This window comes from Miniopterus schreibersii (genome assembly GCF_964146895.1).
Source record: "Miniopterus schreibersii genome assembly, chromosome: 6".
NCBI classification, from domain to species: domain Eukaryota; kingdom Metazoa; phylum Chordata; class Mammalia; order Chiroptera; family Miniopteridae; genus Miniopterus; species Miniopterus schreibersii.
Genome location: NC_138107.1, coordinates 86,361,920 through 86,377,049, shown reverse-complemented (window position 1 = coordinate 86,377,049; position 15,130 = coordinate 86,361,920). Strand labels below are relative to the sequence as shown.

At 44.9% G+C, this 15,130-nt stretch overlaps 1 protein-coding gene across 3 annotated transcripts in view; it reads right to left on the bottom strand.

The window, feature by feature from the left end:
- TMEM181 (transmembrane protein 181) overlaps positions 1-15,130 on the bottom strand; it is a 47,395-nt gene that overhangs the window by 6,522 nt on the left and 25,743 nt on the right. For all 3 annotated transcript variants that reach the window (XM_081139856.1, XM_081139857.1, XM_081139858.1), the window contains exons 4-13: positions 14,888-14,978; positions 13,511-13,632; positions 11,800-11,910; positions 6,576-6,656; positions 4,860-4,959; positions 4,295-4,425; positions 3,966-4,057; positions 2,953-3,010; positions 1,850-1,952; positions 1,217-1,268 (exon numbers count right to left, since the gene is read on the bottom strand). In XM_081139856.1, the coding sequence (XP_080995982.1) occupies positions 1,217-1,268; positions 1,850-1,952; positions 2,953-3,010; positions 3,966-4,057; positions 4,295-4,425; positions 4,860-4,959; positions 6,576-6,656; positions 11,800-11,910; positions 13,511-13,632; positions 14,888-14,978 (941 nt within the window). The remainder of the gene's footprint in view (positions 1-1,216; positions 1,269-1,849; positions 1,953-2,952; positions 3,011-3,965; positions 4,058-4,294; positions 4,426-4,859; positions 4,960-6,575; positions 6,657-11,799; positions 11,911-13,510; positions 13,633-14,887; positions 14,979-15,130) is intronic.

The window sequence follows — 15,130 nt, the reverse complement described above, 5'->3', positions numbered from 1 at the left end:
AAGTCCCCTACCCACCCGTTTTGAGCAGCCTTCCCCCGCCCCCCCCCCGCCATTGTCACCTCGCTCTGTTGTACTTTCATTTTGGTACTTACGCTACTTATTTACTTGTTATCACTGTTTCTTCCATTGGAATATAAGGAATATAAGGAAACTCTCTGCCCATTTACTAGGGTGAGCACTCAATAAACATTTGTTAGATACATAAATGAATCCCCTTGAAATGTATGAAAAAAACCCCAAAGCATAACAACTTCTAAGACAGACTACACAGAAGTCACTACAAGCAGACAGGAGCTCCTAGCCTATGGACTGGGTAGCTCAGGGATGCAGGTATGTGAGGGCTGTGAGGAGTGTGTGTGTAATGGGGGTCTGAGAATGTGTGAGAAGTTCAGCGACACAGTGTGCACCACGCTGCAGAGACTGGCTAAGTGTAACGCACGCTCTACTACTTTCAGGTGAAGTTAGAAGCTGAACAGAATTCAAGGTCATTCCCATGTCCATGCTGAGTTCTCCCACCTCAGGAGCAGGATACCCCTCCTGGAGGACAGTGCCCAGACCTGGATGCCCACAGGATCCTCCCACTCAACACAGGAAACCCGCCTCTCAGAGTCCCCGTGTGACTCCACCCAGGAAAGGGCCGACAGTCTCTTACCTGCCATCCAAACAACCAAGACAGAAATGCAGAGAACTAGTTTTTTCCCCTCTGGATTTGATTTTAGGAGAAATACAAACCATAAATAACCAACAATTATCTGGACCTCACTCAAAGAGAACTTCCCAGAGCCCTCAGCTCCTGTGGGCAGTCCGACACCTCCACCAAAGCCCTCCAGGCTGTGGCTCTCAGGCCCCACCCTAGGGGTGCGTGCAGGTCAGTGATGTCTGCTGTCCTAAACTGAAACAAAAACAACTCTTACAGTCCTGTCCTTCAGCATCAGAAGGCTCCCAGGTGCCAAGTACATTGCACAGTATTCTAATCTTTGACAGTCTATTCCGCTCTGTAACAGGTCAGAGCAGGTGAGTCACTCCACCAGCGCTGATCAGCGCTGCAGCCAATGCTCTTCACTCCCCTAGGACTTCCAACCAGCCACGTGGTCTCTGACCTACTGACCACATCTGCCTAGGACCCTAAAATTAACTCCGTAAAAGGGGAGAAAAGACATCCATGAGAGTAAAATAAAAATGTAGTTTTGCTTTTTTTAAGAAATGGTTTTCTTACCTAATGACAAGCACTACAAAAGTCAATGCAGTCAAAAATTTTAACCTGAGATCTGGAAAAGAAAGAAATACTCCCATTAAACCACCCTGGAAGTTCATTCCATTTTCATCTCAGATGAAAACAAAACCCCCTAAACAAAACCCCTTCTTCCCTCTGGGTCTGAAACCTGCCTGTACCTGAAGCCCAGGAGAAATGCTTTCTTACCTCCCCAGGGTCCCAGAAGGGTAAGGTCCCCAGCAAGGCCACAGCCATTATGATTTGTTGTGAGAGATTAGGGGAAAGGATCCTATGAGATTGGGTGACTTTTCCTGACTCAAGGACAAAGAAAACTGCCACAAGGTACAATGCTAGAAGGATCCAGGCAGCTCTAAAAGCCACACTGGTCCCCAGGGTCTAGCTCGCTTCCAGCCCACAGACTTCCCTCCAGCACAGGCCCGAAGCTCTGTCCACAGGGCCCAGAGTTATCCATTCAGGCCTGTTGTAGCTCCCCAGGGACCGAAGGTGCTGATCCCCAGCCTGTGGGAATGAGACAGTCCCTGGGTATTCCCGTCCAGGTCAGGCCACTTGCCTGGAGGCCTCCAGCCACTCTTCCCTGACCCAGCTCACACTGGGCATTTGTGAAGTGGCACTTACCTACATAAGGCATGTGTTGCAGCTCGGAACAGGCCCGCACTATCAGGAACAAAAGGTATAAAATATACACAGCAGCCACCACCATGAAGAAAACCTTCATTCCCTGGAATGAAACAAGGACCTTAAATAAGAACGGAGTCTCAGTACGGGTTCACCTTCCAGACCACACAGCAGGAGGAAAGGCAAGTGTTATTTTTATTTTTTTTATTTTTTTATTATTATTATTTTTAAAATATCTTTATTGATTTCAGAGAGAGGAAAGGAGAGAGAGAAACAGAAACATCAATGATGAGAGAGTCATTGATCGAGCCCGCAACCTGGGCATGTGCCCTGACCGGGAATTGAACCCCGATCGCCTGGATCCTAGGTCAATGCTCAACTGCTGAGCCACAACCGGCCGGGTAAGGCAAGTGTTTTTAAAAGGGACCTACAGTCCTGAAGGTTGCTCCTCAAAATAGAACAGGAATGCACTCCTGTCACTCTGATTGTCCTTGCCCAGGCCTGGCCCCTCGCCCTCTGTGAGCACAGGTGGCCATTCCACCAGGACCCCCAACCCTTGCTAATCAGCTGAGGAAGAACCCAAACTCCTTCCCTTACACTCCAAAAGCCCCTAGCACACACAGGGCCTGGAATACAGTAGGTGCTCAGTAAACAGCAGTGGCTCCTACATGCCCCCCCCACCCCATGAGGCCTGCCTTTGAAGGGTGAGGGGCATACCAAAGACAGACTCCAGGCCCAGATCCTGAGAATTCCTCAGGACTCTCGACTTTCTGGACCTCGGGTTTCTTATTTGTAAAATGAGGGGACTGAAGTAAATTGTCCAGGAGACGTTAGGTCTAATTCCACAAATCTGTAATTTTGTTGCAGGAAAAACAAGAACACTTTGTTCTGACACACCTCCTGGCCCTGGCACTTCAACCACAAGCCAGGGACTGGAGTAACAAGCACAGCTTTTGGAGGGTCACTTTTCATACATGTGAGCTTCTTAAGTCCTCCAATAGCCAGTTAGCAAGTTCATGTCAACAGTACAATTTAAGTTACAAAATTCAGTCATTTAAAATGGCATTTAAAAAAAATCCTCAGATGTCATTAATAATCCTTACCTGAAAATTTCCTGTGTCAACTCGATACTGGTACATTGGGTCATGTAGTTCATTAACTCTAAAAATATGTTATAAAAAAACCATAGATTAATAACCAGTTTACTTTTAAGTTTAAAAAATCTAAGTGAAAGTATAAACTAATCAACATAAACTACTTGCTAACCAACAGTAAAGGGTTTTTTTTAAAGTAATCCTAAATTTAGGAGGAATTCACAATTTAGGAGGAATCCTAAATTTCATACTGACAATCCCTACGATGCTACTAGCGTGATTGTCCACCGTCATCACCATGGGAAGCTGAAGTAGTTTTTGTTTTGAAAATCCCTATCCAATTACTCTCGCAATTTTAGGAGCTGTTTTCCAGGCACATTTCAGTGACACATACGGGCACTAGGAAACAGATGGGTACACACAAAGAGCAGTGAATGTAAATGTCAAGTTCCCTGACATCACTGTGAAGTGAAAGCAGACAGCTGGGATGACAGGCAGGCAGGAAGAGGGGAGTGGAGAAGGTGTGAGCCATGAAGTTTGATGTGCCAGGTGCCAAAATCATGCCTCTAACATGGAACTAGTGTCTGCAGAAACCCACCAGGCTTCTGCAGTGGTGCCATTTTACAGAAGCACAGAAATACTAAAAAAGATAAGCCTTGGGAGCTGGTGCAGGATGGGAAGTTCATAGATGCAGCCGAAGGAACAGCTAAGACACCTGGTGGCCAGTGGTGAGCCCGGCACGACTGGAATGCCACACTCTCAAGTGACGCCTGCGCCTCTGAAGAAGGACTCTCAAATGACACGGCCTTTGTCATTTCCCATCCTAGGTTAGAAGAATTGTGTGTATTTCTACATGCCACTCTAGCAAAAATGGACCCTCAGTGCAAGTCACACTATGCAGTCTGGAGACTCTGGATGACACACTCGTTTCTGGATAAGTTTATGGCACATGTTAGAACTTCGGATCCGTCCACAATGCCAAATGCTTTCCAGGGTGTTTCACACGCAATAAAATTACTCACGTCTGCCATATTCCCAGTGTAACAGAAGCCAACCACAAGAGTCCAACAATGCAGAATTTAGGCAAATAGAAAGTTGAACACTTCCTTTCTCCCTAAAAGGCAAGAAGAGTAAGAAATAGAGAAGTTAGTAATTCTAGCAAACCACTAACCCTCACAGATCACACTGGATTGCAGACATGCAGACCATTTCTACACGGCGTGCATTCTTCTCCTGCCCATGAGGCTGAGACAGGTTCTCAACGACAAGTTCATCTTGAGGATGACCATGGAGGCTGGCAGGGGCGGGCGCGTCTCCGCTCCCTCGGCAGTGTGGCGGGCAGGCGGCTCACCTGAACCCGTATCCCATGGTACACACACAGCCAGAAAAGCAGCAAGGCACACAGGAACACGGACTGGAAGAGGTCGTCCAGCATGCCCAGGGCCCAGCTTTTCACCAGAAAGGAGAGCGGGAAGAACAGATCTGAAATGCAGAGGCAGGAGGACCTGGTGAAGGTGGCGCACAAAAGGCTGTCTTGTTTTTCAAAAAACCTAAAAGCCAATGAACAGATGGCCCCAGTGATGGTTACAGAATGCCGTCTGCTCCCCCTGCCCGCTCTTCCCGCAGCCTGGGAATCCTGAGGCTACAGCTCTGTGCCTGGGCAGAGGAACAGATGGTGGTGCTCGCCACCTTCAGCCAAGTTCCAAGGAGGCTGTGTCTGCAGCCCATCTGAGTTTTAGCCACCAAAGCAGTTACTCATTTGTGAAAGCTCGGGCATCTTCCAAATCCTGGTGCAGCATCCTTCTAGTGCTGGGGGCTGCTGCCAGCACTTCTGGAGACTTGGGCCAGCCCCCTCTAGGATGTCTCCCAGCTTTCGATTCTAAAGGGGAAAGCTCCAGAATAACAGTGGCACCTACCATTGTATAGCAGCAGCAGAGGCAAAAGGATGTACATCCACTTGTGCTCCATGCCCCAGTCCCTCATGGAGAACTTGCGGAGGGAATGCGCAAACAGGCACTGCAAACCAAATCAGGCCCCAGTCACTGCGGGCTCACTCCTGGCTGAGAATCTTGCATGTCTTCCCAAATCCATGGCCACGGTGCCAGCTGAGAGCTCCGAGTTAACCCCTTGTTGAACTGACTACTGAGACCATTAGTGACAACTGAGACGAGATGGTGAACTGCTGCAAAAGGGCCCAGATCAGATGGTCACAGCTGTTCTCATGGGGCAGGAGCAGACAAGGAATGGAATGGAGCCACATAGAGAACTTCCCCAGGGCACAGGCCACACACTCCCCACAGGGCAACATTGACAGATGGCACCGGGGCTCTCAGAGGAAAAGCCAAGGGAACAAGGCCTACAACCATGGTCAGAGGATGTGTTTATTTTCAAAATCCCCTGAAGGTGTGGTGGCCTATGGGAGAAGTTTCTTTAAACTACTTTAAAACATTATACAATTTGTGTTTTAGGGAGCTGGGGTTATTTTTTGTCTTGTTTTTGTTTTTTTCTATAACCTACTATGAGCCAGTAATATTCTAGGCAATCTGGACTTCCCGAGCTAATGGGCCACTTCCTCTAGTCTATCTGTTAGGCTGAGGCTTTTTCTCTTGTGCAAGAACACAGGGCCCTAGGTGCCCATTCCTTGGGCCCCAGACTGTGGCAGCAGAATCCCAGGTACCAGGGATGCTTCCAGAAGCAGCAAGTATGTCTGAATGACCAGCTCTTAATGGCGGCTCTCCACTTTCCCGTGGTCAGTTCACTAGGGAAGCCCTGGGCATGGCCTGAGACCACAATCCCCACTCTGCATATTCCAGTGGCTGTGTCCTGCCCTCCGTCCACACCCAGGTCCCAGTCGCGGTAGTCTGGCACTTTTCTCATGTTCCCCACAAGCTGTGTTCTTCTATACATGGTTAGTCTGCAAAGCATCAAGTGTTCCTCAGGTGGCAATTGGAGTGGACAGCACTGCAAGGGGTGGACACAGCTCCTGAATGTCATACCCTGTGTCAGCATGGGGTGGGCATCTGAGGCGGGCACAGTGCCACACTTCAGACAGCTGTAAGTCACTACATGAGGCACCTTCCTCCTCCTCCAATTTATAAATCCCCATCTCTGCTGACTGGCTGCTCTGGGATCACCAGTGCATTAAGGGTAAGCTTTTCCCCCCAAGTCACACTGTGCTGTGGACACTGAGCTCAGATCCCAAATTGGTCCACAGTCTGCACTTCCAAACCCGCTCATGGGGGACTCACTCCCAAAAAGCCCAAAGACGGTGCGGTACCATCTTCCAAGAATGAACTGCATTTGCACTGAAAGAAAGTCACCCAAACCAGGCAGACTTCCTGCCAAATGGGTAAGTGGCACTTGTCAGTGCACACGGATCAGAGTTACCTACAAGTCACACCTGGGATTACTGTTAACCACACAGATGCCCTTGCTAGAGAGACCATGTCACCATTTGCACTGTGGCATCCTAGCAGACATGTACAACATTTAGTGATGTCAGGCTGGCCATTGGATGGGTGTCTCAAAGGCCAGAGAAATCTCCTGTGGGGTCTGCACTTGGATAATCAAAATTCACAAACTGCCTCTGCCCTTGTTAGGAATCTGGTATGTGTCACATGAATATTACTTACAGTGACAATGAAGGTAAGCACCACAAAGATGAACCGGAACCAAATTTCCAACTGGGAAAATGCAGGGTTGTAAGTCTTCCACTAAAATGGAAAGTGGGGAAACAGTTTGAGAAACTGGATCTGAAAGGAAGTACACAAAGCGTAGGGAACACAGCCAATAGTACAGTCACAGCTGTGTACAGCGCCAGGAGGAAGTTGAAATGCCGGGGACCACCTGTAAAGTACATAACTGTCTAACACTATGTTGTAAACTGGAAAGTAATACAGAATAATACTGAATGTCAACTGTAATTGAAAACTAAAATTAAAATAATAAAACCAAAAAAAGGAAGTACAACAGATTATTAATAGTTATCTCTAGATATGAGACTGTAGGTAATTTAAAATGTTCTCTTTCCTTCTACTTTCTCACATGTTCTAAAATTTAAACACTTAGTACATTTTATTTGTATATCAAAGAGCACAGACTTTGAAAATATTACTTACCCATAGCTGAAAATAGTTTTTAGTGGCGCTTTACTAATGCTGAATCTGGCAGATAAATTATTCTATAATCATAATAAGAGTATTTGGCTTTTAAATCTCAGATAAGAAATCAACACTGTCAATTTCTTTATTAGAGGATGCCAGGCTTTCCACGAAAAGAAAGATTTTTTAAAAGATGTAAACTGTGAGTAGGTAGGAGGTTCTAAAAAAGATTAAGTGAAACATAAAAATAAGACTCTGAAACCAAAAAAGGATGCTGGAACCACCTGTCAGCTCTCATGCTGACTATCCGCTCACGCCACATGTACAGGGAGCAGAACCGAGGACGCAGAACCACGTGCTGACGCAGGCAGAAGGAGCGCCCCGGACTGTGATCACAGCCAGCTCACCAGCACCCCAAATGCTGCACACACTGGGCCAACGAGCCCCACTATGTGATGAATTGAATCAAAGTCACCTGAGCAGATTTAAGGGCCCACTTCAGAACAGATGGAGTTACAGACACTAGATTTAACTTACTTGCCTGAAACATTAAACAGTACACACAAACACACACACTAAAGACACTGGACATGAGGCAATGAAATTAAAAACTAAAATAAGTAAAAGGAAATAAACAGTAAAATCCCAGCAGTAAGGCTGCAGACATTTACTTTGACATCTGAAGAGCCAGCAGCCCCTTCCTGGCTTTTGTGACAAGCCCTCTGGTGTTCACAAAGCTGTCTTTGCCCTCACAGAGACTGGGCTCGAGCTGTCATACTGTAAATGGACATTTGGAACAAGCACTGATTTCGTGACCCGGGTCACTTCTCCCTAATTAAAACCTACAGGTGTGGCTCTAGTCCTCTGTTCAACATTTGCTGAACACCTACTGTGACCACATATCAGCAAGTACAATGTCAAATCTTGTGTAGGCATGAAACAATTCAACTAAAAAAAATTAACCAGTAAAAATGCCTCCAGAAGCTGACTAATATTTTGGCAGAGAATAAATATGTTATGACACCTTAGCGAGTCCAAATATGAAAACCACAGGAGCATAGGTGGGGGAGGGCCAGGGGCAACCCATGCAACCCTAAGCAAACCCTGGAATCGGGTCCCAAGCTCGAATGTGAGGCTTGAAAAATGAAGTGCAAGATATTAAACAGAAATATTTGGGGGAGAAGCCTAGCACACGCTTTTGTAATCTGTCCTATGAGAACGTCATATTGAGTGTGATCCAAGAAGTCAGACAGAGCTATTCAAAGTACTGCTTCCAGTCTTCTCGACTCACAAGGAAACCAGAGGCATTCACTGGATAGAAAACTGAAGGACTTGGAACATGGGCTGTTGTTTCCACCTCATCCCCCAGTGAAAGGCTATGGCTTAGGAAGAAAAGGGAAGAAATGAGACGGGAACAGCTGGCTACAGTCACTCGAGAATCAACCTGGACAGCACTTATTTAGAGGGGGAAATGCCCAGCGTAGCTGTGAGGACACAGGGAACTGAGGTGATGTGTGTGGAGCAGATGCTCACAAAATCTAGGAGAAAAGGACAGAAGTACGTGTAGAAGCAACCCGCATGGGGTCTCCGTCCACCCTCCACGGCATGTGCAGAGTGGCCAATGACACAGGCCTTTTTCAGAAACACAGAAGAGGAGCAACGTCTCATAAGTACCTGCAAGACCTGGAGGGTGGTCTTGAAAGCACATGGCACTGGGGTGTGGGCAAGATGCACTCAAAAGAATGAGCTGACAAAACAGGCAGAGATGGAAGGATGCCATGCTAATTCAAAAAGATACATATTTGAGTAGAAATCAATGAACAAAATGCTCACAGAATATGGGACTAAGGACAAAAGGAGAGAAATCCAGCTTCCCAAATTAAGGCCACATGGCAACAAGGTCAGACAGATGACAATGCCTGCACACAGGCTGACAGGAAGAGGGGTACCAACCATCTACATGTCTGCTAAAGGACAGACACATCCTGCTAAAAGCAGAGCATCTGAACACTCCAGGCCTGCCCTGGTGACCATTCTACCTCCCAGAAGGTTGGAGAAGCAACTCGGGCAATTTTCACCCTGAGCTTGATTTTCCTCGAGGAGGAAGACCTGGCAAGTGAAACAAATGGTGATGCCCAGAGGAAGGTGACCATGTGGCTCTGAGCTCTTATGTAAGAGCCAAAGGCATACAACACATGGTGAGAATCAATCCTAGACTGCGAGAACACAGAACTAAAAACTCCAAACACCAAAGATTTCCAAAGAAATGCCAAAAAAAGGAAAAGAAACTCTCAGAAGTCAAACATGTCAAACAATCAAGAGCTGTCTAAGAAATGTCTGTGATTATGCAGGCAGCATCCTGACGAGCTCTGATTTTTAAAGTGCGATATATATTTTGTTAAGTTTTTACTGAAAGATAATATACTCTACACATGTCCTGAGTGTACAGCTGTATGAACTGTCACAGACTGAACACACCAGTGTTCTGATGTGTTCATATTCTGATCAAGAAACATAAAGGGAGGGCACCCCAGAAGCCCTCCCTTTATGGCCCAATCAAGTCATTCACCTACCAAGAGTAACATTAATCCTATTTAACAGCAGATTCATTTTGTCTATTTCTGTAATTTATATAAATGGAATCATACACTCTGTACTATTTTTATTTGGTTTATTTTATTCAACATTATGCTTACGAAAGTCATCCATAATGTTGCATGCAATCGCTCATTCTCATTGCTGTATAATAGTCCATTATAGGCATATACCACAATCTGTGCATTCATTGTAACACTGAGTAGTTTACAGTTTGCAGCTATTGAGAATTGTGCTGCTGTGATATGAACATTGAAATGCATGTTTTTTGGCCAATCTATGCCTGTATTTCCATTGTGCCAACTCACACTTTCACCAGCAGGGCAGGAGAGCTCGGGTGCCCCACATCCTTGCCAACCCTGGCATTTTGTCTTTCTCATTTCATCCATTCTGGTGGGTGTATAAGAATATCACTGACATACTTTTAAGATGAAACCTATACCAGGATGGTAGTAATTACTCTGATTCAGCATAAAATTTATTTCTGAAACGTCTAGCAGCTAATAGCTTTCATTCTCTTATAAAAGGATTGTAACAATGAGCAAAAGGAATTCTGTTTGCAGGGCGGGCTCAAAGTTCATAACACAATGGATACTGTCTTCAAGGAGGATTTTATAAAAGACGCAGAAACACTTTACATAAGGTTCCCTGATTTCTTAATGTGTCCCTATAGACAAGCTGTCCACCTTACTTTGTGATTCTCTGAGTTAGCTTTTCCATAACGAGTTTTTTAGAGTGAATGGCTAGAGTGCATCCTGGACTTCCCCTTCAAGTTTTAGTTGTCTTAGGAGCCTTTAAAAAATTTTTTTTCTCTTCTGATTATAAAGGTAATAAGAGCTCATTGTAAAAAATAGAAAAAGAGAAAAAATTAAACATTAAGCCCACCACCAGAGACATCCTTCTAGACAGTTTATTAAAATATTTACAGCAATTATTTGTAATAGCCAAAAATGAAAACCCAATGTCCATCAACGGATGACTGAATGAAATGCTTCAATCAAAAGACATACGGTGGCTGAATGGATAACAAAACAGGACCCTTACATATTCTGCCTACAAGAGACTCACTTCAGATCCAAAGACACGCACAGACTGAAAGTAAAGGGACAGAAAAAGGTATGCCAAGAAAATGGAAAAAAACAAACAAACTGGGGTAGCAATACTTATAGCATACAGAACAGACTTTAAAACAAAGGATATAGAACAGGAGACAAGGAGGACCCAGCAATTCCACTTCTGGGTATTTATCCTAAGAAACCCAAAGCACTAAACTGAAAAGACACGTAACATTCGTATGTTCACTGCAGCATTATTACAATAAGGAAGATATGGAAGCAACCTAAGTGTTCGTCAACAGATGAGTGGATAAAGAAGATACGGTGCATTGATGGACTACAACTCCATCATAAGCAAGATGAAATCTTCCCATTTGCGACAAGATGGATGGACCTGGGGGGTATTATACTGAGTGAAATAGGCAGGCAGAGAAAGACAAATACCAGATTATTTCACTTATATGTAGAATCTAAAAACCAAAATAAATGAGCAAGCAAAACAGAAACAGACTCATAGTTACAGAGAACATTTTGACAGTTAGCAGAGGAGAGAGGGGTGGGGGTAATGGGTGAAAAAGGCGAAGGGATTAAGAATCATATATTGGTAGTTACAGAATAGTCACAGTGATGTAAAGTACAGCACATGGAATATAGTCAATAATATAGGGTGGGGCAAATGTAGGTTTACAGTTGTGAGTACACAAAACCCAGAGTTTATTCTTGTATTATTATTTATTAATTATTGTATTATTTTCCATACAAATAAGGAGTAAACCTACTTTTGCCCCATTCTGTATTGTAATAACTGTTGTGTATAGTGCTAGACGTGTATTAGATTGATTGCGGCAATCACTTCATAAGTTATGTAATGTTTAATCACTGGGTTGTAGACCTGAAACTAATATAATACTGTATATCAACTGTAACTGAAAGATAAAAAATTATTGTAAAAGAAAAGAAGAGTGGTAACTTTTTAAAACTGTACATGTCTTCCACTATCCAAAAACAACAAAACTTCGATGCTGTGTTATTTCAACCACTCAACAGAAGAATGGGCTCTAAACAAGTGAGCCAAGGAAACATCTGCAGTCAGGTGGTATACTTACGGTGAAGTTCACTTCCTTGATGGGTAGCTCTAGGTGTTCAAATCCCACAGTCACTGTGTACTGAGTGTAATTCAAGTAGCCGAGGTGAGCCACAACAATTTCTGCACACTTCTGCAAATGCACAGGGAAGAATTGTGTCTTTAAATCAAGCAGGACTCACTCTCCCACCAAGTGACCCATGAAGCAACACATTTCAACAACAGATGATCAGAACTGATAATCTCCAGGGAAGTCACCAGAAGCCCAGAAAAATTCCAATGCCAGCCAAAAACAGTTCTTAGAAAGACCCAAATGGGTATTTTTGGAAACAAACAAAAATGATTTACAGTCCTTAGACTCTACTTTGGATGACTCAAAATAACATGCACCTGCATAAAAAAGTTACAGTGTAACAAACCTGGCATTTCCACAAATACACTGCTGCATGGGGAAGGGTAAGCTAAGGCACAACCAGTCAGACCCCTCAGCTTCACTTTCCTCCTTGGCCCACTTCTGCAATTGCCTCCAACAACCCAGCCCCTTCAGGCCATGGTTCTGACCCATCTCAGGATCTCCTAGAGCCACCAACAGAGAGTGATCACAGACAGGGCCCGCCACTGAGCAGGAGGCCTCCCCTAACTGCACCCTCCTGGCCAGGACGAACAGGCAGAGTGTCTCAGTGCTATCACTAGGCATGTGCATGTGTACCAAGGGCACAATTACCGAATAAAAGAGCATGAGCTGAAATCCTGGTCCCTTCCCTCACCATCTATGTTGCTCTGGGCCAATGTTTTGACCTCTGTGAGCCTTGGGTTCTTCTTATATAAAATGGGCTCTAACAACAAATCCCGTCCCATGGGCCTGCTGGCAGAACAGAAGGAAGTACCATCCCAGAGCACCTGGCACAAGGCCCAGCAGGGAAACCACTGTCCTAACCCTAGACTCAAACGCATGCCCTTTTCGGTGCTCCCCACACTCTCCATGACGCATGAAGTCCTGATGGCGCCTCCTCACCACACCAGGGACCTGATCTGATTCTTCTGATTCTGACAGAATTCGGTGCTGACAAAACTGAGAGTGAGACTCCTTCCCTGCTTTGGGACATCGGGTTTCCTATCCCACAGCCACACACTGCACCTGGAGTAGGTGCTCAACAACAGGCCACTCTTCCCAAGACACCTGGAAACAACCCAGAGCCCACAATCAAAAGTGACCACGGCCCTAGCTAGTTTGGCTCAGGGGTTAGAGTGTCAGCCTGCGGACCGAAGGGTCCCAAGTTCAATTCCAGCCAAGAGCACATGCCTCAGTTACAGGCTTGATACCTGAGGCAATCAATCGATGTGTTTCTCTCACATTAATGTCTCTCTCTCTCTCTCTCTCTCTTCCACTCTCTCTGAAAAGCAATGGAAAAAATTTCCTAGGGTGACGATTAAAACAAAAGAAACAAACAAACAAAAGTGATCATGGAACCATGGCAGACTTTCATGTGTGACAGGTGGCCCATCAACAGTCATGTATGGACACACCAGGCAGTAGTTACACAAACAGTAAAAGTAGGTACCACATATAGTCAGTGTGTGTGTCTGTTGTGTACATGTATGTTTGTATGTTAATAAGCATTTATAAGGGTAGGTAATTTTTCCATACCATGGCTGGTATGAATTTTACTTAAGAAAGCAAGTCTGTGATAATGTAGCATGAAAAGTAACATGGACCATGGGAACGCACTCACCCCTGCACATGTGAGGGTCCTTGTCCGACTGTGAACTTTGTTATGAATGAACATGGTGGTTCCATCTTGGGCTACACCATCAACTTTAACAGTCATGAGAAAGCTTCTCTGAAGAGACGTTTCTACAAAAGAAAGAAATTCAGTGTCAGGGACCACGTCAGGCACATCACACTGACAAAGGTGCCTGCCTGGCTCTGTGACAACCCAGGAGGGTCTTCTTTGAAAACCCCACTTTGCCAGCAAAGTAAAGCCTTTCTATTAGTTCTCCGTGCAACCCTTTATCCAGGGGCCTAGGGAAAAGCCTGCATTTCAGATCCATCAGTTTCATCTCACAAAAGGACAAAGAGTTGATGGTTAAAAAATTACTTTTTACTTCCCACATAAATTTTTAATTTAACTTTATACCAACATAAAAAGTATTTTTTTCTGATTATATAACTTATTTTTCTGATTACCTGCTCATTGTTTTAAAAAATCAGAGAACAAAAAACTATAAAGATGGCATCAAACACTCTAATCCCACCACCTAGAGAGAGCCAAAGTAAACATGTATGTGCCCATCCTCCAGACCATTTTCTAGACAAATACACAGATGTATCAAATTTGTTTATCTTCGTAAAGAGTTACCAAAAAAGGGGGTTGATTTTTTCCTAATACGCATTTTTCAAGGGTCCTTTTCTAATTCTTTCTCAGCCAAAGCCCCTTGTGTGAACCATAGCACACAGACCATGTGGGTGACCATCGCCTGAGTGCTCCCGGGGTGGTACATGACTGGCGCCATTTCAGATGAACAGAGCTGGTTCATTGTGAGCAGGAGATGTTCTGGGGCAGGGTTTTTCAACCTCAGCACCACTGATTATTTTGAGGCCAGACAATTCTTTGCTGCAGGGATCTGTCCTGTGCACTGTAGGGTGTCCAGCAGCATCCCTAGCCCACTAGACACCAGCAGCACCCACTTCTCCCCAGCTGGGATAATAAAAATGTTACAATGTCTCCAGACACTTCCATGTGTCCCTGGGAGACAGATCCACTAGCTTGGGGCATCGGGACTTCATTTTCTCCCAGAAGCCCACTGAAAAAGGCTGCAGCAGCTCCTATGCCATGCAGCCACCGAGCTAAACTGACCAGCACACTCCCTGAGCTAAGCTGACCGGCATTCCTGAGGGGTGACCAGCACTCCCCAGGGGCTGCACCATAACTTACTCTGAGGATACCCAAGGACATTTAAAGGGCTTTCAACCTGTTGCTAGACAAAGAATAAAGACCATCCTTGTAATCCACCTTTGAACACATTTTAAAAGATTTGAAAGCTCTTTCAACTTTTAAAATATGGTGCTCTGTACAAAGGAAAATCAGACCAAATGTCAGGCTCCATACCTTTTGACTGATTCAACTCAACAACACACGTCAGCCATAGCTGCTGATTGTATGCGGACAGTGGATTTGAACGTATGTGAATTGGCTTTAGCTGAGAGAAAAGAAAGAAAAAGTTAAGTAACACATGTGACCTTTTCATTGCAACTACCAAATATCTCACCTTAACATCCAAAATTCATATTCAGCGAAAAGGGCTCAGCATTGGTGCTAGGACAGAAACAACACAGTTTTCCTTCTGAAAAC